Source organism: Ixodes scapularis, unplaced genomic scaffold (genome assembly GCF_016920785.2).
Source record: "Ixodes scapularis isolate PalLabHiFi unplaced genomic scaffold, ASM1692078v2 PGA_scaffold1__304_contigs__length_218370807, whole genome shotgun sequence".
NCBI classification, from domain to species: Eukaryota; Metazoa; Arthropoda; class Arachnida; order Ixodida; family Ixodidae; genus Ixodes; species Ixodes scapularis.
In genome coordinates this window covers 69,416,898-69,438,604 of record NW_024609846.1, presented here as the reverse complement: position 1 = coordinate 69,438,604, position 21,707 = coordinate 69,416,898, and the positions used below count along the sequence as shown (strand labels likewise).

Genomic DNA, 21,707 nt, shown 5'->3' with positions numbered 1-21,707 from the left:
TCAAGTATCTTACTGATCGTACTTTGAAGGAGGAACGAACGCGTTTATATAGTAGTGTTGGAGAAAGCGAGTGCCGCCTGAAATAAAAACAAAAAAGCTGAAACACGCTTCAGGAATTTCATTCGACAAAAACGCTAAAAATTAATCAGACTTGTTTACAAGAAAAGTAAGAATCTATTCTCCCAGCATTTATTCCAAAAAGGAAAATTCTGCCAAGTATTTCAGTCGACTTCACAAAACCGAATTCTTGCGAAGTACTTGATTTACCTGTCAAACGTGTAGTGGCACATTGCCATATTATATTTTGGCCAGCCCTTTTACCCCAGCATGAAGATCTTACAACAAACATTTTCACGATGTCTGGATAAATAACCTATATTTCTTTATATTTTCTTATTGGGAGTGCATCAAAGATTGCATTATAAATGAGCGGTTCAAGCAAAGAAAACAGCCAGCTGTTAGGCATCTTTAATGATGACAAATCTCTTCCTTTGAACATTAAGGTTATTTGATACACATTTAATTTAATATTGGGCACATTCACTATAAAATATATTAAGTGTGCCAAATTATAATATTCAGATTATCGTACAATTTTCTTACTTTCTGCAATTTTTAACGTTTCATGGATGCTCCATTCCTGCTGCTTCTCAATTTCAACTGATATAAAATATAAGAAAAGTCGACATTTGCTTACTAATTAACAAAAAATGTGCTCATTAATATTTTGATTTCTTAATATTATGTGTCAGGTTTTAATTGCATGTTTTAAGGCAGATATTTTTAGAAGAAAACCAATTTTTACACTTTAAGAAATTGCAAACGAATTAGAAATTTTATCGATCACATCTTAAATATATTCACATGAGTAAAACAGTATATGCCTCGACTTGGCAGATAAATGCGAAAAAGCACATATAATTTTATATAAAATTTAAAACAATTGAACAATTTACATAGTACTCAGGTTCAAAATCAAGATCCGTGTATTAAAAACATGTTGCGGCATGCACAATAACTAAAACAAATAAAACTAATTTTATTTAAATCCGGGATATCATTAGTAAAAGTAAGCAAAGTAAGCTTAAGAAAACAATAGAATATTAACAAAACTGAGCAAATTAAAGAAAGACTTCCAAACGATGGTGCATCAACATTTTGTCGGACGAACTATCTTTTTCGAGATAAAATATGGTATTTATTAATCAAATTGAAAAGTGGGCTAACTACACCAGTTGTTTCTAAGATAGAGTTGTCGGTTACCGAAAATCCGCCTGACATTAACACGGCTTCGAAAAAAAAAATATCTGCGAACAAATTAATTGATCATATCCGCTAAGTACAGCTCCTCTGGAGGCTATACTCTTCTTCATCTTGGAATGGGCAGCGAACAACGCTGCGAGTCATCAAGGTAATTCAAATTCAGTGAGAGTGCCAGATGACTTTTCAGAGGAGAGCAACAACGCTCAGGGAACGTTGTCACGTGATATTCTCAAGAGTGCTCAAGTTGCTGGCCTGGCTCCTAGCGTCCGCTGAGGTCTATCGTAAGATGAAACATGGAAGTGCGCCACTTCCCGCATTAATTGTTGGCACGGCGCAACAACGTTCTGCTAACTTCATACGAAATAAACGCTTCTTGGACAGTGAAATCATAAAAACAAATCTAAGAATTGTATACATGTGCATATATCTCACGGTCTAAATAAAATTGTTCAAAATTAAACACCTCGACATAGTAGTCTGAAAGTTTCTACAGCGATCTGCGCAAATCCTCAATGGATGTCGAGTTCATTTAATAGTCTACATGGCCTTGTCTTTGACCTTTCATCTAGAACCGAGCAGGACTGTTTTATCCACAATGATTTTAACAGGGCTCCTGTACTGGTTATAACAGATGAACTTCACTATTCAACCATTCCAAATATTTACAAGTAATCAGCCAACCGTGCGATCTCCCCAGCCCAGAAACCGCATGATCATCACTTCGGAAAGCGAGCAAATCACGCGCCATAAACACGAACACTGAAAATGAAATCAGCCAGGAGCCATTTCTTTTTAGAAGTGTCTATTTGTTAGGACCTTCTGATGATCTAAGTCATTATGGGTCGTTAAGCTCAAACTTACAAAATTTAAAGCAATTGCTCAGAAATTATTAATACATCAAACGTCTTTGAAATAAATAAAACCGAAGCCTAACTTCTTATTCTTTTTTAAACAGGCGTTAATATATTTTTTTTTAAATTGGAATCCGTAGGCGTAAGTATTATCAAATGCCCAATTTGATTCCATCGATTGCTGCTCCAGTTTTAAGAAGTGAAATTATATCTTTGATAAAACGAATTTAAATGCACGTTGCATGTTCATGTTGCACATGAAAACGATTTCCATGGATCGTTCTAGAAGGTTTCATTCCCTTTTTCACAACATGTAAGCAATATTTCGCGAATGTTTTTCCTACAAATGACGAGCAATCAACAATGCTTGCCTTGTCCACTCAGTTTACAGAAGTTGATGACTTTCAACTTTCACCTGATAGTTATTGGAATATACGCTTTGTATTTAAAGTATCCAAATTCACGGGCACCGAAGGACATGATTCCTCATGTGTTAAGATATACGCCGAAGTACAGATCTGCTCAAGTCTTTCTTAATTTATCTTAAGTAAACTCACACATGCAGGAACGGCACAATTGCCAATTAACCAATTATAGCCTAAAATATTTATATTTTCAAACGTAACAGTGGGTAAGAAGAGGACATTTCTCTGCACCCTTTTTATAAAGGGATATGTTCCTTTCTCCTTCGATGCCTCAGTATAGAATAATAGACATTTTTATTATTAGTTAGTATTCCGTAATTCAAAAAGCCAGCAGAAAAACAAATCTTAGTGAACTGTTCCAAAAGCTTAGCACGTACTTTAACAACTAGAGATCGATTCGAAAATTTAACAATAATTCCTATGTCAGCGAGACAGGGGCATAATATCTTTAGATTGTTTTATATTGCTTCCACCCGCAAATACAACATGATATTTTCAAACGCCATTTGACATTGAAATCAAAATCAAATAGTTCAATTACTCACTATTTAAACACGTCACGAAACATCCTATCTTTTTATTTATTTAGCCTGTCAAAGAATGACGCCATCTTCGATACATTTCCTTTTAAAATAGTTATTTATTCAGATGTCGTATGCTTTTTTCTTCTTCTTTTACCAGCCTGAGCCCGAGGGAAGGGAATGCATAACAATTACGCGCCTTAATGCAAAACAGAAGCTTAGTCATGACAACCGAAGTAAATTAAGTGCCCAGAAAGAATTCAACTATGTCTACTAAGCGAAGTTATTTGAAGATCGCTATGTTTTGCCGCGCTGGGAGCATAGAACGATATTGTAAACAAGACTAGGAAATTTTCACTATTTCCAAAGAACTTTTCCATTACACAAAACATCTCAGAGAAGGTTGACGCCTTTCTTCTTTTGAAAAGGCACAAGCCCTCTCCCCAGTGCTTAGTATATAAGCGTGTATGTTCCCGCTCATAAACCAATACGACTTATACACTTGTATCACCAGCTTTACATCAATCACCATGATTTCGGTAAGTAATTTGCATTAGTATTATGCCACTAAAACTACTGGTGTGCAATCCCCGGCTGTATTGTCAAAAAATCAAAGAGCATCTCTTTTTGTTTCGTTGATGTGAGCAGACTATCTGTAAACCATAAGCAACAATTCAATTGCCTGCATGCTCATGCGAAATTACCCCGTAAAATCACTTTATGGTAGGAACTTGTCTTTCTAAAAAGGTGTCACGAGCACCCTCAACATTAATATTGGATATATTTTGTTACCTCAGTGGTCAAATATTTTCATCTGGAAATATCATCTTGTGAAACCCACATATGCACTAACATTTATTTTAGTACGTAGCGCTAAATGACAAAATCAATACTATTTTGTGTCAAATGCCCCACTTATTAAATTCTGATCATATATCTCTCATTTCTGCAGTTCAGCACCAGTCTTCTTCTCGCTATTGCCGGCAGTGCTATCGCCGGCAACGTCCGTCCTTCCTACGGCTACGGTTATGGTGGCTCCTATGGCTATGGCCTCGGCGGTTCCTACGCCGTCGCAGGGTCCCCTCTAGTCTCTGGGGTGGCGGCTTACCACGCCGCCCCCTCCTACTCCGGCTACTACCAGACTGCTCCGGTCGGGCTGGCCAAGTACGCCACTTATCACGGCGCTCCGGCAGTAACGGCTGTTGCAGCGCATCCAGCATATGCCACGTATCGGACTGCGCCTGCTTTTGCTAGTGTCTACCATGGGGCTCCCGTCTACGCCGCCGCTTCTACAGTCTCCGGGTTGAACAGATACGCCAGGTACAGCGCAGCCCCTGTTCTTTCCGCCTACCACGCTGTGCCGGCAGTGTCCGGGTACGCCAAGTATGCCGCATACAATGCGGCTCCTTTAGCTGCTTACCACGCCGCCCCCGCTGTTGCCACCTACCACGCTGCTCCTGCCGTGGCCGCTGTCCAGGGTGTCTCCAGGGTCTCCAGGGTTGATCCATTCCACGCAAGCCACCAGACCACTGTTCACGCGACTCCAGCCGTGGCGGCCGTTCACGCTCCACTGTCTACCGTTGCCCACGTTCCGGCCTACGGAGCTTACGGATACGGAGTTGGCGCTCTAGGATACGGTCATGGACTCAGCACTCTAGGATACGGTCATGGCGTTCACCCTCTTGGATATGGACATGGTCTCTCCCCTTATGGTCACAACTACGCCTATGGCCTCGATAGCCTCAACTACAAGGCTCTCGTCCACAAAAAGTGTAAGCTGAAAATACATTGTAATATTTCTTCTCTTGGCTAGCACAGAAACAGGTTTATCGCGTAGGTTATTACAATAAGTTCTGACTCACTCGGTTACGCTTTCTGTATTTCAGAAAACAACATGCCAAGCATCCAGGGGGCACAAGCATCACGAACCACTGAAAAATTACTTCGATTGAACTGAAAATAAATACTACCGCTATCCTAACCAAACCGGCGTCTTGTTTTTGTTCCCAGCTGCATTCTCAAAGCAATTATATGGTGCAGAAGTTCAAACTTTTCATGAAACTAAGGCTGCTTATCTTAATTTATCGTAACACGTTTTTTTCTTGATTTGACTGTATCTTCTTTATATTTAGTATTTTTAGTCAATGAATCAATGAACCCGATTCAACCTTTGTTTAACGCCAAGCTACTTTACTTTGGCCTAAACTAGCTTTAAAAAACCAAGTATGGTCGTTTTCTTGTTCACCGCATGAGTGGCATATATCTGTCATACGTTAGACAAACATGGCAGGGGACAACCCAACATCCGGCATCCGGCATTCAAGCCTCACTCTCGCAATCGTTTGGTGATTTGAATCCAAAAGTGTCAAATGACAACTGAAGAACCCGTAGTGACGTTTAATTCTCGCATTTTCATAGCAACTGAGGCTCAAGGAAGTCAGGTGTGGGCCAGATAACCAGTTCAGTTGTTGGTCACTGTGAAAGAACTGCTAACGTTAAACAGAGAAGGCTACCCCTATAAAAATGGCTTCCGCCATTCAATATACATCTGACTGACATCCTATTGCCCCTATCGCCATTCGATTGCTCTCGCTTGAAATTTATGGACATGGTATTACCCCTTTATTGAAGTTTGGCACTGACGTGGTAGGCGCTACAATGGCAATCAAATGGCGAAAGAACCCTTTAGCGTCTTTTTATTGGCAGGTGTCAATACAGAATTCGGGTATCGTCTTTTTACACTCATCCTATTGTCAATCAAGCGCCCCCGGTGGCAGTGCAATGCCGGCCAAATTCTGCTGCAAGTAAATCAAACTTTAGGTACAAACCATAGTTATAATATACGCTAGAGGTTCAATTGGCTCTTTTGTTCCGCGGCAAATTGAAGAAAACCATACATGGCGAATTTCTTCCAAAATGTAATTTAATTACAATTACAATCATTTCGCTCCAAAAGTAGTTTAACCATAATTACAACTACTACTATGTGAAAAATAATTCATTACAATTACAAATTACATCAAAAAGTAATGCAATTACTTTACAATTACTTATTTCTGGGAGCGACCATTTTCGTCTATATAACTTTAAACAACATGTTAAGCATGCAACGCATTTCTTCATTCCTTGCCCAAATGTTTGAATCGCCGAATATATGTCACGAATTGTACATTTTTTTTGTAAATTTTCTTAAATTAATGAGAGAAGTTAACAATTTGGGATAATGAAATTCTACGTTCTTATATTTTCAAGAAATAATAATAAATTAGTTTATATACACGAAGACACCAGATCACTAAAATAAAATTGATTGACACACTTTTGTTAGCCAGGCAAGTAAAAATGTGACAATTAGCCATATCTGAATATTTTAATAGTGTTAATATATGACTACAATCTACATCCACACGCGCTAATACAACCATATTTACAGACAAACGTTTCATTTTTTCCTAAATTATTTACAGTGAGTTGAAATTACAATGGCTCAAACTCAAAAAAAAAGACCTGAATATGGGCTCCCGAATCCATCATGAAAATATCCACAGGTGCAAAGTCAGCTCAAAAATGCTTATGCAAATAATATCCGAAGTAAAACCAACGTAAAATAAACGTGAAAATAATACAAAAAAAATGCGACAGTACTCAAAGAGGGGCGCAAAAAAACTGGCAAACAAATAAATAAAAAAAATTACTTCATAGACCCTTGAAAACCTCAGCCTCGGCCGCCTTTTTTTTTTTTTTTTTTGAAATTTTGTTTTGTTATTTGACGATATTTACGACATTTCTTTTTTATGACTAACACTGAAAAAAAGAAAAGAAAAATGCTGTCGACGGCAGTGCTAAAAGCGCGAGCTCGTTGCTTTGGATCGCGCACCACGAGCGCTCCTGCAGCGGGTGCAGTCATGCCAGTCAAGGCTACTCGCTCGCCGCTTGCACGGCCTTCGCAGCTATTCTATGCAAGGGTGACAATCCGTCGTACTGCACACAAGTACAGCTCCAGAAAAATGCGTACGAAATTACTGCGGCTGGGCTCTGTCGCCTCCGGTACACGTAATCTTCATTTGCAACAGGAGTGACGGACGGCACCGGGCGAAGTTTGAAAATGGAGAACGCTTATTTTGATGTTCCTGAGAACGCGACGAGTACAGGCGGCAATGTTGACAACACGCACCAGCGCGGACACCGCCGAGCCGCCGAGCCGAGCACCCGGCCACACACACGCCGAGCTACCGACATTTCACAATGCAGTCAGCGGCATCCAAAGAAAACGTGTTGTTGACGTAGAAATAACTAAGATGTCAAAATAAAAGCTGCTATTTTTACGTCCATGACGCCATTGTCCACGCCCCCTGGATATCCAATCGGTGTCGAAAATACGCAGCCTCCGATTCCAAACCGAAACTGAAATCCAGTCGTAGTTGTGTGGCTAAGCGAAGTTTCGTATCCCGTATAAACCTTTTATTTTAATACATTTGTTTTAGTTTTTTAAGTTTGTTAAAACGTTTTATTGTTTCGGTTCGCCACTGTTTTACGAATAATGTTACGTTAACTTTTTTTATTTTCGCATTTATTATGCACCTCGAAACAAAGTCGTTTACAAGCCAATCCAATCCACCCTGAACTTCATTTGCGTCGAAGTTTCCGAAGATTTGTTGCGGTTTGGTGTGTCTTTTATTTTTTACGTAGAACTCATATCGATCCGATATGCCGCGTCCGAAAATGGATTTTGCGACTAATAAGTGGCGATGCACCACGCGAGCAAGAATGAACAGCCCTGGAGGTTATGGGCACTGCTCAATTGGCTCATTCCTCGGTGCTTCTCGAAGGTAAGCCTTTTTTTTCTGTGTCCTCCTAAGCTTCTGTTCAAGCATCTCCTTGGTTTGTTTCCTTGCCCTGCCTTTGCCTAATCGCGCCCGAGAAGTGTATTCTGACAGGTATTTTCCTTAGGCGAGCATCTCTCCTCGCGCTTTTCGTCAAGAGTAAAGCTATACGCACTCCGGAGTGCGCTTCGGACGGAAATGGCTATACGCACTCCGCTTTTCTCGTATAAAAAGAGTGGACACAACGAGTTTCCTAAGCGGTGCCATGGCATAGGGGTTAGGGTGTCCGACTCATACGCACGTAGACGCGGGTTCGATCCGTGGTGGGCCTACGTTTTTTTTTTTTTTTTTTTTTTTTTCCTCAAACATTTTGTTTTGTCGAGACATTTGGCGATATTTACGACATTTCCTTTTTTGCGATGAACAATAAAAAAAAAAAAAAAAAATCGAATGTTGTCGAGAAACTTCGCAGAACTAAATGGTATCGGACTCCCTTTCCGGAGGTGCGATCGGGGACAGCGGGGCTTGGATTGCCGGCTGGACGCCGCGAAGCGGCGTGTACTGGTTACGCTTTGTAATTAGCAGCCGATACTGTCGCCGCGAAGCGGCGTCCAGCCGGCAATCCAAGCCCCGCTGTCCCCGATCGCACCTCGAAAGGGAGTCCCATACCATTTAGTTTTGCGAAGTTTCTCAACAACACTCGATTTTTTTTTTTTTTTTTACTGTTTATCGCAAAAAAAAAAAAGAAATGTCCTAAATATCGCCAAATGCCTCGACAAAACAAAATGTTTGAGAAAAAAAAAAGAAAAAAAAGCAGGCACACTGCGGATGGAACTTGCGTCCACTTGCGTATGAAGCGGACACCTTGACCCCTATGCCATGCCTCCGCTTAGAAAATTCGTTGTGACCACTCGTTTTATGCGAGAAAAGCGGAGTGCGTATAGCCATTTCCGTCCGAAGTGCATTCCGGAGTGCGTATACCTTTATGCATAGCTGATCCAACCTGCATTCTCTTTTGCCATTGCCGGTAGCAAATTGTGTCTGTTTAGTATTGCACACCTGCCAACTTCCCCGTATTACCCAGAAGTCTTTTAAATTCTGTATGGTTGACAGAAAAACCTCCCGAAAAGAGAAATTACCCTCCCCCTCTCTTTTGTACTAAAGAGTTTTTGCCATCACTGTGGACGGCTGCAATCCCATGAGCATAGGCAGTGCAATATATAAATATAATGAAGTTGTCTTCATGCAAATTTGTTCTCAATATTTCCTTTTAAAACACCCCCCCCCCTCCCCTGCTTAGAAATTATCCCAAATTTGGTGTCCCCAAACTTGGAAGGTATGGTACTGTCTGTGCCTTTTCTATCTTGTGTCATTTATGTAACGTAATATATCTGTTCTTCATATTTATAATCGCTGCAGGCCTGGTCAAGGAGGAGTTGCTCAGTGAACTACTAGTTTGAGTTCCCTGAGACGGACACCACTGACATCACCTACAGTGCCGAGGTACAGGCTTAATGGCAGATATCAATAGGAGATGATGGTAAGCTGTCCTATTTATTTAGCAGTGTCGGAGTAACTCACTTGAGTTTTCATCACTGTTTTCGCTGGCAGTTTGTGGCCTGCACACAAAAATGGTCCATTAATTGTCCATGTCCATTAAAATTGATGCAGCCTTCACACTTCTGCGGTTTAGAGCGATTCGCAGACATATGTCGATCATAGTCGAAACAGCGTGGCTCATCATTAGAGTTGAATGCTGAGTTTCGCTTGGCAACTTTTTGGCCACTTCGATCACTACAAAACATTATTTGCCTTCTCAGGTACGCGTCACGTCTGTTTGGTTGGACAGCCACCAAGTTGACTTGGATGTCAGCGCCTGTTGTCATCAGAACCTGGTTCTTGTGCTGCCACATCATTTTTGGTGGTGGCGCTGTCGTCACCTCCCAGCGCTTGCGCTCCCCGAGTTCCCATTCAAGATGGTGAGTGGTATACTTGTGGGGGCCTCGCTGCTGCAGGTGCTGCCATGTAGCTCTGGCTCGTGGTGGCTCCACCGCCATCATTTGTGCTCCCTGTGATCCCAGCCGGAGTGGTGACAGGGATTATGCAAGGGCTTTTTGTCGCAGGTGCTGCCACGGACTTTGGCTCGTGGGGGTGCCGTCGCTACTGACAAAGCCTGTGCTCCCCGTCGTCCCTGTTGAAATGGTGGCTAGAACTTGGAGAGGGTTTGCCGCCACAGCCGGTCAGTTCAAGTTCCGCACATTCTGCCGTAGCCCTTGGGAATTCGTTCCTTCCATGTTGAGGTTCTAGTAGGAGAAGTCCACCGCTGTTGAGCTACATGTCACCACAGCAGTCAATCTGCAGAGGGGCATGGCCACGTGACCACACTTATGAAATGTTAGAGCCTTGTTGTGGACATGGAGGCCGGTGTGAGAGATTTAATATGCGTCTGGCACATCTGCCCGGTGAAAGAACTCATGGGTGTGCCACATGGAAAGTGAGCAGACTGTGCAAGTCTCTTTTACAAAATGGCGCTAACAATAGGTAGTGTCTGAATCATTCTTGTCTTACGTAGGTGATACTTTCTAGGCGTAATGTGTTAGTAGATAGCTATGGTGTTATTGCTTAACTCTGAACAAGATACAAAGTATGAGACATTTTCAGGCCAAGTAAAAAATTTCTGCTCACTTTAATCTTGAAGATCTTCCAGAGTTTCACATCATCCAGCAATCCTGAAGGCGATGCACCACATGTAATTATAATTAATATTCCCGCTCTTAGTTTACCAGGAAGGTGTTTAAAAAATTGTAAGTAGTGTTAGTTGCTTAGGAGAGCGATGTGTTGCACCTTGGCGTTCCATTCACTTTGGGATGAGGTGCTTCATTCTTGTGCGTCCTTGGTTGTTTCCTTAGCCCCTAAAGATGTTGGAGATTTATATGTTTTATTTTGGGGGAAACCATGTTATGTTAGTATCTGGCATGCTTTTTTTTATTGCTGAAAGCTGTTTGAAGTGAGCCTTTTGTCCACCTAAGAGCATAATGATTGGGAGCTTCACTCAGGTGTGTTTTCTGGCCACACCGCAGAGCATGATTGTAAGCATCGACGCATGCTATTGATACCATGATTGGGACTTCAGAGAAGATCAGTCAAGTCTTCCTATTTTTATTTCCATTGATTCTTTCTTTGGCATTCTAGATATCTTTTTGTAAACGTGTTCACGTAAGCTTGTTCAACTTTCTGGGTCATAGTATCGGGTCGTTCTGTAATTATCATATGCTTTATGCATTTGTCATTAGTCTCATCTGAAGTTGTCATGGGCACATGGCTGACACAGTTGGTGCTGCTTTGATTTGGAGGGTAAATATTGTCCGCCATAGGTCTAGCAAACTTCATATATTCTACACTTCAAAATTTTCTCGTAGACCTGATTACTAGGCAATAAGCTCCTTTTCAATATGTGCGTTTACTTAAATTGAAAAGCCAAAAGGCTTTTAATAATCAGCCACATGCAGAATAAGAACAGTGTTTCTGCCACCTAGTGTGGGAGAAAATGGGTGGGAGGGGATGGAGGCCAAAGCAAACGCAAGCAGTGTGAATACAACTCTAGGACTTATATGCGGGGTAAGTGAGGAATTTGAACTGTCTACCTAGACCATGTAGCTCACACATTTAGCAGAGGATAATTGGGTTTGATTTAACAAGGTATTGGGGTGGTTGTAAAGCTCCTATACAGCCCCGCATGGAGTCACCCTGCATGCACTGATCTAGACTGCTCGTTTCACATAGATTTTTGTGACCTATTGATCTAACTGCTTCTTTTATTTGCAAATTTTTGTGTTATTCAGGATAATTGGGAACCCAGCAAAAGGTTGGCATGTCATGGAGTAAACATGCCATTGTACAGTGTGCTTCACTCTAAAATGTAATGCATGGACAGTGGCCAAAGCTGATGACACTTGTCTAATGAGGAAATCAATGATACTGCACAAACTGAAGCATATCTTCCTGGGACCGTTGCCATTCCCCTATACAATTATTGCATGACCTCCTTGTTTTTTTTTTATTGCCCTCAGTTAATTTGACCAGGACTGGATTGCTGTTATCCTTAATGGGTCGGCGTGTCACGTTTATCTTGAGGTCCAATTAACGGGAAATTTGTTTTGATAAGTTAAATAAGGGGAACAACAAAATATTCAGAGCAATGTCTTTTTTTTTCTTTCTATTTTTTTGCATCACCGAAACATTTATTGGTCACCGCATTGAAACTGGGAGTGTAACGCACGAAGAGAACTGCAGTGTGACCCTCCAGTCTCTGCCGTCAGACGATGCACACATTCTGCAACGTAAGTGCAGGATCAGCTTCTTTTTTTTTTTTTGGGGGGGGGGGGGCGATTTTTCTGAGATGACATGAAAATGTTGTGGTCATCACCATCAAAGTGATTTGTTGTCTGCATGTTCCCTGCTTTAGTGACAAGGCCACTGACAAGCCGCTTCACGGGTACTAAATTGAACCGCTTGACAAGTTGCTCAAACAATAGTGATACATAAATGGCAGTACGAGGACAAGTTGAAGCACCACAAGTAGCGCTTGTCCTATCACTTCTTCAACTTGCCGTTGTCCATAGCACTATTTGTGTTTTTCTCCTCTTCATCTGCTTCATAAAGAGCAAATATATAAGGCTGCTTAATAAAATGACAGCGTCCGTCAAATCGGTAAACATTTCTCTGTAAAACATATTGCCCTGGCCAAGTCCAAGTCTCGTTTTCACGATGAGTCGCATAGTGAATCGGCTAACAATGGTTGATGAATATGATGTAGTTCTACTGAATCAGTAGCATACTTCAATCTCTCTTCTGCACAAAACCTATGTTTCGGAGCGATTGACATAGTGTTTTCTCGACAGCCGAGGGGCTTGAAGCAGGTGCTTAATGTCTGTGAGCCTCCACCATTGAAATTTTAACTTGTCACTTGCTCTAGAACTTGATAATGGAGCAATTGCAGATTTTATGAAGTTTGCGAAACCGACGTCGGAGACCTTCGAATGGGAAAGGTTTACAGGGCTAGAAAAATAATGACAGCACGTCCTCACTCACAATTATCTGTAATAAAAAGACGGTGCCCAAAGAACTGTAGCTAGTTTTAAGTGTCACTCGCTGAAGCGGTTTGTATATTGTGTTAATTCCTGCATTTTGCTGTTTTTTTTTTTCTGTGTCAGGATCCAGTGTTACATTCCTGTGGCTTTTTGGTTGTTTCCCAATTATTGAAGGGAGTTGCAGGCTTATCATGGGCGACATAGTGCTTTGGTGAGTGTACCTTTTATTTACTGCTTGGCCAATCAAATCGAGTGGCTTTGCAGGAAACTCTCTACAGTTTCAGGATGTTTGAGGGTGTGTTCTCCTTCAGACATTCTAAAATGGCACAAATTTTTTTGTGCTGCATCACTATACTCTGTTGAATGACCAGCTGAAATCGTAGTAGAAGCCACATGCTCGTTCGACCAGTCATATGTCTACCTTTCGCCATGTGTTACACTCCCGCCCATAACCATGTGTAGAAGGCGGGGTCAGGTAACGAGAGGGAGGTGGTTGATTGATCCGGTGGGTGCGTAGTTACCACCACAGTCAGCTTAGAGGTGAATGTTAATTACTCAAGCTTTAAATAGGTCACAGTACTCAAAGCTTGAGGAACACCTGAGAAGTTTTTAGAATGTTTTTATTTACCGTGTCTACTCGCTCCATGAGTCTCAAACTACGTCCAACTCGGCTAGCCATCAAGCCAATTTTCTTTCGCCGCCAAGCGGCCAGGCCACTTCAAACCATGCAAAGCATAGCGGTACATGCTTTCATGGCTGCAAGTGTGTTGTTGCGGATGTGATCAAGAGTGAAACCGAGCGGCGCATACACGTAACAAAGCTGGGGTCGAGGAATTGCCCAGCTTTGGACATGTTTCGCCCATCGAATGCATTGATGTCAACAAACACGCGGTCATCTGTAATGTGCTTTCGGACAGTGAAATCGTGAAAGTGGTTAGGCCTAAGGACGGTCGCGTCACTCACCATGCTGAGTGAGCTTCCCTAGTAAAAAAATCTTAAATGTATAAAAAATGTATGTCCAACAAACGCGTATGATCCAATAAGATCATATAAGAAAATACAAGAACCTTATAAAAACATGTAAGAACAATATAAATATATATTTGAAGTTATAAGAAACTTCTTTTCAGTTTCTTAAAACTTCTTATATAATCTTATATATTTCCTATATTGTTCTTATACGTTTTTATAAGGTTTTTATATGATCTTATTCAGTCATATGCTTTTATTGGACACCTAAATTTCTTACATGCAAGATTTTTTTACTATTCACTAGGAGGGCGCTTTTCCTTTGACAGAAGGCACACCGAAAGCACCCTAAAAAAGGTTTTCAAATTGTAGAACATGGTTATTGTAGCGCACCCACAACCAGCCGTCAATGCGCCTCCGTCAGTGGAGACATGCCACAGTACTTTGCCGTGTCATACTGCCACCTAAAATTACATTTTCGCGAAGTGTGTAAATGTAGAAATTTACCCTGCATAATGAACGCACCCCCGAAATATATGTCAATTTCAGAATAAAGAGGTGTGTTCATTATGTGGGTAAATATGGTAAAAAAGTGAATGATGACTCAAACAAATGCAAAACTCATACATTGGAACTTGAAAAAAATCACCAACCATATCCTACAACAAGGTCCCAACGTTTCAAAAACAGCTTGTTTTTTTCTTCAGGGGTGACTGCTTCCAGATAGGGGACAACAGCTTCGTTTTCTTCTACGATAGTCTCTTTTTTTTTTTCACTTCGTTAGGTGGCTGAGTCCGTTCACGTAGCATGATGGCAATGTGCCAGTGGACCTATTGATGTTTCCTGGTGTTGTTTGGATATTCCATGACTATAAAAAGCTGCTGGCAAAAGTTTGTCTCAACATTTATGAGGGTGTTGGCAAAGTTGATGCGATATTCATTGTCCTCACAGTGCTCTGCAACAGCGCTGCGCTCGTGGTCGAATTTGCAGTTGTTTTTGTGTTGTTGAATTCTTTCTGGGAAGTTCTTTGTTTTTCCAATGTAGGTGGCATGGAATTGAATATTCAATGCCCTGGGCTCTTTGTTTAGAGGGATGACCTTTAATTCGCAGCATCATACGTCAAAGTGTTGATACCAGTTTGTGGGACACCTGAATACTTTCTTTTACCAGCATACATGACAGCGCTTCGCTTGTCCCCTTTATGTAGGGAACACAGATGCGGGTGTGTGGACGGATGTTTTTGAGTTTTTAAGCTTTCTCCCGACCAGGCAGGCCTCTGCCAAAATGTTTACCCTCAAAACTTGCACTGCATGTAGTAATGGCTCTTGGTCTACGAGAATTTTTGTTTTAGTTTTGTGTTTGTTGAGCATTATTGGGCAAATGACAAAGGCTATGCCGCCTCATTATGACCACAGTAAAAAGAGCTATACACTTGATAACATAGTCCTGTCATGTTTTGGCTTTGAAAAAAATGTTAACACACAAGATTAATCTATTTCTTGACCCCTTGACTGGGGACCCTAGACCAAAAAAAATTTTATTTGTCCCTATTTTGCCTATATTTTTTTGTACGAAACTTTTCTTGTGCTATCATCATAGCTTTAATATATAAAGGAAAATTATTTCCGATGTTAGGGGATAGATGGTGCTTCCTCCCGTACGATAAAAGGAGTGAGCGTTTAAAGACGCACTCCCCAAACTGATTGAAGAGTGGTGCATCTACGAGTGCGCCCCCCAGGCTGCTGTTAAAATTGCCAAGCATCCAAAGATCTTATCAAAAGTAATAGATAAATCTTTGTCTAAGGTGAAGTGAATATTTACATTAAATTCAAGTAATGACGCAATAACAACATGGCAGTGCCCACAAGCTGCATGCGCATGAACGAATTTCACCATCCAAATGGATGAATGACCCTTTTGGCAGAACTGGACAATGAGGAAAAGGGTACCAATACTTGAGTGTAGCTTTCTAGGGGCTATTATCATTTTAAATTGCAATTCTCATTTGCTCTTTCAGCTCGCACCTTCACGGAGTACAGCAATGTGGGGAAGCAAGTCGAGGACAGCCTGTCTCGATTTCTGTCCCGGGGGCGCTATGCTCTTCCAGGTAAGCTGCTTCCCTCTCTTAAGAGACACGAGTAGACCCCTTTATTCAAGACAAGAATGACGATAATAATCACATCAAATAAAATGGGGAACAAGGGGACAAAGGAGATTCCTCTTTGACCTTTCTCCCCCTTGTACCCCTTTTCCAGGGATTATTATTGTATTCATACTTATTACATTATTGTGGAGTTCACATTTTGACAACCTGTGGTTGGCTGATGTGTTGTGGAAGTTAAAGCTATTGCACTTTCAAACATTGTGTGAAATACAGTAGAACCCTGCTGCTGCATCTTTATGCAGTCGCAATAAAGGATCATGACATGAGCGAAGATGTAACAACTGATAATGCCCTTGGGATAGCTATAGATGTTTCAGGAAGCTGTATTCTCTGTTTATCTTACCTTAGCTTTTATGGCTGTAAAAAAGATTGCCTTATTTTATATGTTGACAATTTTTTCAACACTTCTTAAAATTGTGGTTGAACTATAAGTAACACACTGTTTACAGACAAGCTTGTGTTTGCCCACAGCAGCTATGGGCACTGCATACGCAGGAACTAGATTCGTGTGAGCAGACATGTGTGTACATGTGCTGTGCCGACAGCCGCGCCATCGCAGTGATGCGTTGTCTATAGTTGCAGTTAAAAAAAATATTGAAATATAAGGATGCAAAAATTCTGAGCCCATCGAGCTAAACCACAGCTGCCTCAAACAAATCACTGCACCCTGCATGCCACATCAAAGCAGTGGGGCTTGATGCAATCAGCACGGCTTGAACATGGTGGCATGGAGGTGGTAAAGAAAAATGGGGTGTCGTGAGAGCCTGAATCTCTTATTGTCATACAAGACCAAGCAAGAAACACAGTGCAGAGAGGCAAGGAGGTAAAATAAAGGGAGTAAAGCAAAAGGAACAGGGTATGTGTTTCTAGTAGTCATGCCGGCCACCGTGAGTGGCAGTGTTTGGGCATAAGAACCAAGAAGGAAATTCATGAAGCCTGTAATTCTAACACATATATACTTTTGGACGTTCGATAGGACCGGTTTTCGTGAAGATAACAGCCGAGAAAACATGTGAGCAAGGTTCTTCAGTGCATATTTTTGAATGTGCTGCAAGAATATTTCTGGTTATATGCCCACTTAATTTATAATGTTTTTCTTCTTTCAGCTGACACCTTACAGACATGTCAGGAAGCAAGGAAAGGTTATTTTTTCACTCATCGTTTACATTTGGGTGATTAACTTAGTCTTGAAAAAAAAACACGTCATTTTAATGACATTGTGATAAATAAATTTTGGGTCTTTAAATTGTCCTTCAATTTTTGTTTTCTTCCCATATTGCAAGCCGGCACTATGTGTATCAGGCATGGAATCAATGGTAGGCCATGTAAACTATTGCAGTTTTTCTGCTGGCCAGCTTAAAGTTTACGAGGGGTTGACAATGGCGAAATGGTCACGAAATTCGATCAAATGACGTCTATGTGATAATTATGCTCTTATAAAAATGGTTGATGCCATTTTGTATTATTGCCAAATGGCAACAGGTGTTTAAGAGCAGTCAATCAGCAGGCAACAGATGTTAATCGTCATTGAGATGTCATCTTGTTCACCCGGATAGCCATTTCGCCACCGTCAACTTTTTGCTGTTCTATTGGTTATTGTCGGTGCATTGCCAGTGTATCTACATGCTAATGCTAATTGGCTATTGGAGGCAGTCAAAAGACTATAAAATGTATAGTCCTTTGATTGCCTCCTTTAGCCATTTAACGTTAACATGTAGATACACTGATGATACACCGACAATAACCAATAGAACGGCAAAAAGTTGACGGTGGCGAAATGGCTATCCGGGTCAGCAGGGTGACGTCTCAATGACGATTAACATCTGTTGCCTGCTGATTGACTATTTGTAAACGGCTGTTGCCATTTGGCAATAATATGACTTTCAAATGGCATTAACCATTTTCATAGGGGTAACTTTGGCTTTTTTTAAAATTTTATAACGAAGCTGTCAAGTCTGGCTACAAAATTATAAACTTCCGCTCTTTCTTTGATCGTTTGTGGCCTTGAACTTGCGTTAATATAAAAACTCCAACTTAACGTCAAAATCTTTCACGCATGACCGCAAATGTATCAAAAGTTACATCTTAAAGCCACATATAGCGTAGATTGACGCAATACACGCACACTGTTAGGCATGGGGGATGCTCCGCACCAAAATAAAATCGTTCGCACATACAGTATATCTTCAGCAAACAAACACAAAGTGAACGTTTAAATTATTTGTTTGTTGCCTGTGTTTTCTCATTTCTTCCGCTGGCCCAAATATTTTATTGGGTCGTGTTCCATTGTACTGTAATACGGGAGGGCGCCACGAGAGCGCAAGACACGAGAGCGCTGACGGTAGAGCGCGCAACAGCATACTGCCGCGACAACAGCAGTCTAAAGAAAATGGTGTAGTCGGGTGCATCTGGTGCACATGCACGCTTTTCCTTAAAGGCCGACGTACAACCTCGGTTTTTTGCAGGGAAGATAATCCTCTTAGCTCTCCCCTCTCATGAACTGCGAGAAGAGCCTAGTTGGGGCAAGGTAAAAAGTGGAGAGGATATAGGAAAGGAGGAATCGGAAAAAGTGGAAAGCGCAAAGTGTACGTCGGCCTTTAAAGATGCATCCTCCGTCACCCAGCCAGTGTACTAGTACACCGACAATGAGCGTCCTCCTCTCCCTTAGAAACCTCTAGGTGTATCAATGCAGCGCCACGCTAGTCACGCGCCCCGATCAGCTTGTGTTTGGATTCCCCCTTGGGGTCACTTTTTGGTTGGGCAGTTTCTTAGGAAGTATGGAGCTGTCCTGTTCACTCTGTATTGACAGTAGAGTAGACGCTATGCTTGTTTTAGGCCGATCGGGTCTCCGGGTAGAATCACGTGACTACAGTCTCCAAGCTAGAGATAGGGCAGAGAACGGCACCTGCCTGAAAGCCAAGGCCACGGATGACATCCATTGCACTATGACCTTTGGGTCGAACTTTCAAGAGGATACAAGTGGTAAATCCTCTCGTTGTGCTCATTGTTGGGATGCCCCTGAAGATAAACCTTTGCGAGGGCAGCCCCCTTTTGGCTTTGAAGGAGCTGGTATTTTCCTACCCCTCTCTTTTTTTTTCTACCTAAGCTGAACGCGTAAAAGATGCGCAGTCGCCGGACCAATGAATCGGAGGCTTTTTTATCCCTCGACTTCACTGCCTGTGCCCGGGTAACGGCAGGAGCGTGATCATGTGGCAAAAGTTTCACGAATGACGTAGAAGCTCTTTCCGACCGCGGAATGTCTGCTTCCCGGCCTAGTTTCTTGTGTGCTGTGCTGCGACCAGCGGGGCTGCCGGAGATTTCGTCCGCGACAACGTATTCGAGTGTACCAAGGCTTCGAGTGTTTGAAAAGTCATACGTGTATATTGGCAACAAGCGATTTCTTCAAAAAAAAAAACCCAGCAATTTCTGTGATGCGTTTAGTGTTCGGTTCGGCAAATTACTGCTTCTGCCACATTGTGTTGAATGTTCGCAGACACCTTTCTTTTCGTTTTTGTGTTTGTGTGGTTGTTCCGCAGTGCCCGTGTCATCATATATCTCGGTTTGCATATTTCAAGTCCAGTATTTTCATCGTAAGGGCGCTGCAACCTACTCCTTTGCAACAAATGACCGTTCCGTTCCCGATTACCTCTAAAATGAGGCAGTGTCTATTTCCTAGCAGCCGGGAGAATAATTTCCCCAAATTCTATTGGCAGTCGCCTGTCATTAGTTGTCTACAATCACGTGACAAATGCAGGTAGAAAGCTGACTTTCTTATTCTCCCGGCGTTTTGTGAAAATACGTTTCATGCATACCTTTTCGTTGATACACATTTTGTAGACACGTTTCGTCGATAATAACGTTTCATCATCACTCGTTACGCGAAAGGCACGATGCAGGAACATTTCGTCAATCGTGTATCTCCGAGGCGCGTGCCTCACCGACCCAGCCCACCCGTTCACGCCGCTTCGTGGTGACAGCCTGTGACGGTTCATTACAAAAATGTTAACGCACCTGTTCCACCAGAACACGTCGCTTCTCGGATACAGTCTGGAGCGGCTAATATAGGAAAGCTAATCTGAGCTGTCTATGAAACATCGCGTGTCGATGAAACGTCGTTCGATGAAGTGATTGTACCACCAGTGAGTGGCGATTGCCGGTGTAATTTCGGGGAAACAATTCTGCCGGCGGGTGGCAAAATAGACACTAAGGCTCACCCTGCTTTTTTTGCTTACTTAGGGCCGGTTGCACCAACGTCGCTTAGCGCAAAGCGGAGCTTAGCCGGGAACTTAAGCTTAGTTTCGGTTTCGTTCGGTTGCACCAAACTCGCTTATCGCTAAACCTAGCACTAAACTACGCTTAACTTAAGCGCCCAACATTGGGCGCTTTGCTTCTGGTTGTTTCTTAATCCTGGATTAAAAACATGGCGGCTGGTTTGTCACGGTCGACGCGGTGGACGAAATTGGTTGTGCAAAGTGTTTTAGGCTACATCAGCGTGAAAGTCTCGACAAAATGACTTTCGATTGTGACAAGGATGCAAAATATTGTCGCGTGAAGTGTTTATCGACCCCTGTTTTCAAGTTGGCTCTCCACTTTCAGGGCGTGTTAGCCCTAACCGAGAAACGTACGGAGCTGTGGGGCTCACGTCTGTATTCCCGTTGGTTCTTCTGTCAACGAGCTTATTCGTATGTACTTACTAATTTTCGCATAGCTGTAACGTATTGTTATTTACCACCTTGTTTATTTACACTTGCAGCGCGTATCGTTCAATCTGATCAGCGCGTTGAATAGTGGCAGTACATGATCTCGGCGATCAGCTGATTGTCGACACCTCTGCCGTTTGCATTAAATTGCGGCGCTTTTAAGTAATAAAACAGCGAAAATTCGATTTCTTTCGTTTTCTGAGTTTTGAGACAATCTTCAGTGAATTTTCCTTGTCTCGCGAGTAGAATCTTGGCTTCAGAAAACTGTATCGTTCCATAACTGTAACTTTTTTAGTCATCGCATTATTTTTGTATATACTTTGCTTTATATCTTTCATTCGTTTCCCGAGAACGAGATAGTGTTGTTTCCGAGTTGTGCTCTGTGATGGTGTTTTCCCTTTACTTTTGTCGTTTGTTGTCATTGTGACGATGGTTGAGACTATATACCGAAACACGTTTTCAATAAAATTCAGTTGAAAGTTGCGCCTTGTTGTGTCCTCCGTAACTTTTTTGGTGATCGCGATTTTCTAGGAATATTTTGCTTTATATCTTTCATTCGTGGTGACGACAAATCGTAACGACTACTATGTTAGATTCGTTCATTGCTGTATCGGGGCAGGCTGGGGCAGGTGATGCGAAGAGACGACCGTTCTTATCGGCACGATGTGATGTACTAGTGGGGTTTTTTTGTTTTTTTTTCTGAACTCGACAGTGTGAAACTGAAGTCCGTTTGAGGCTGTAGCGGATGTTCAACGACGGTACAGTGCAGTTCTGTCACCTTGCTGATAGCAACGAGTACCGTCGATGCAAGGACTCTTGACCTGACCTCTCGACGACTTCTATTCGAAGATTTCCGGGCATTTTCGCAGCTGCCGTGGCGAGTTCGTCACAGTTTTGAACT

At 42.0% G+C, this 21,707-nt stretch overlaps 2 protein-coding genes across 12 annotated transcripts; both read left to right on the top strand.

The window, feature by feature from the left end:
- Positions 1-3,552: 3,552 nt before the first annotated feature.
- Positions 3,553-5,046, top strand: LOC115330812 (cuticle protein 38). The gene is made up of 3 exons (XM_040222779.1): positions 3,553-3,599; positions 4,013-4,832; positions 4,947-5,046. Coding segments are annotated over exons 1-3 (831 nt in total). The 5' UTR covers positions 3,553-3,590; the 3' UTR covers positions 4,949-5,046.
- A 2,635-nt stretch (positions 5,047-7,681) lies between these two features.
- Positions 7,682-17,363, top strand: LOC120850333. 11 transcript variants are annotated; one of them, XM_040222794.2, is made up of 8 exons: positions 7,713-7,889; positions 9,303-9,423; positions 9,704-9,862; positions 10,007-10,122; positions 13,097-13,184; positions 15,960-16,049; positions 17,083-17,118; positions 17,213-17,363. In XM_040222794.2, the coding sequence occupies exons 3-8, from the start codon at positions 9,750-9,752 to the stop codon at positions 17,214-17,216; spliced, it is 447 nt and encodes a 148-aa protein (XP_040078728.1). In that variant the 5' UTR covers positions 7,713-7,889; positions 9,303-9,423; positions 9,704-9,749; the 3' UTR covers positions 17,217-17,363. The 11 variants fall into 11 exon arrangements, 10 of the variants coding, with proteins under 10 accessions (XP_040078728.1, XP_040078730.1, XP_040078764.1 ...); XM_040222796.1 differs by having other exon boundaries at positions 7,801-7,889; positions 9,303-9,386; XR_005797786.1 differs by lacking the exon at positions 17,083-17,118 and having other exon boundaries at positions 7,682-7,889; positions 10,007-12,223.
- The last annotated feature ends 4,344 nt before the right edge of the window (positions 17,364-21,707 follow it).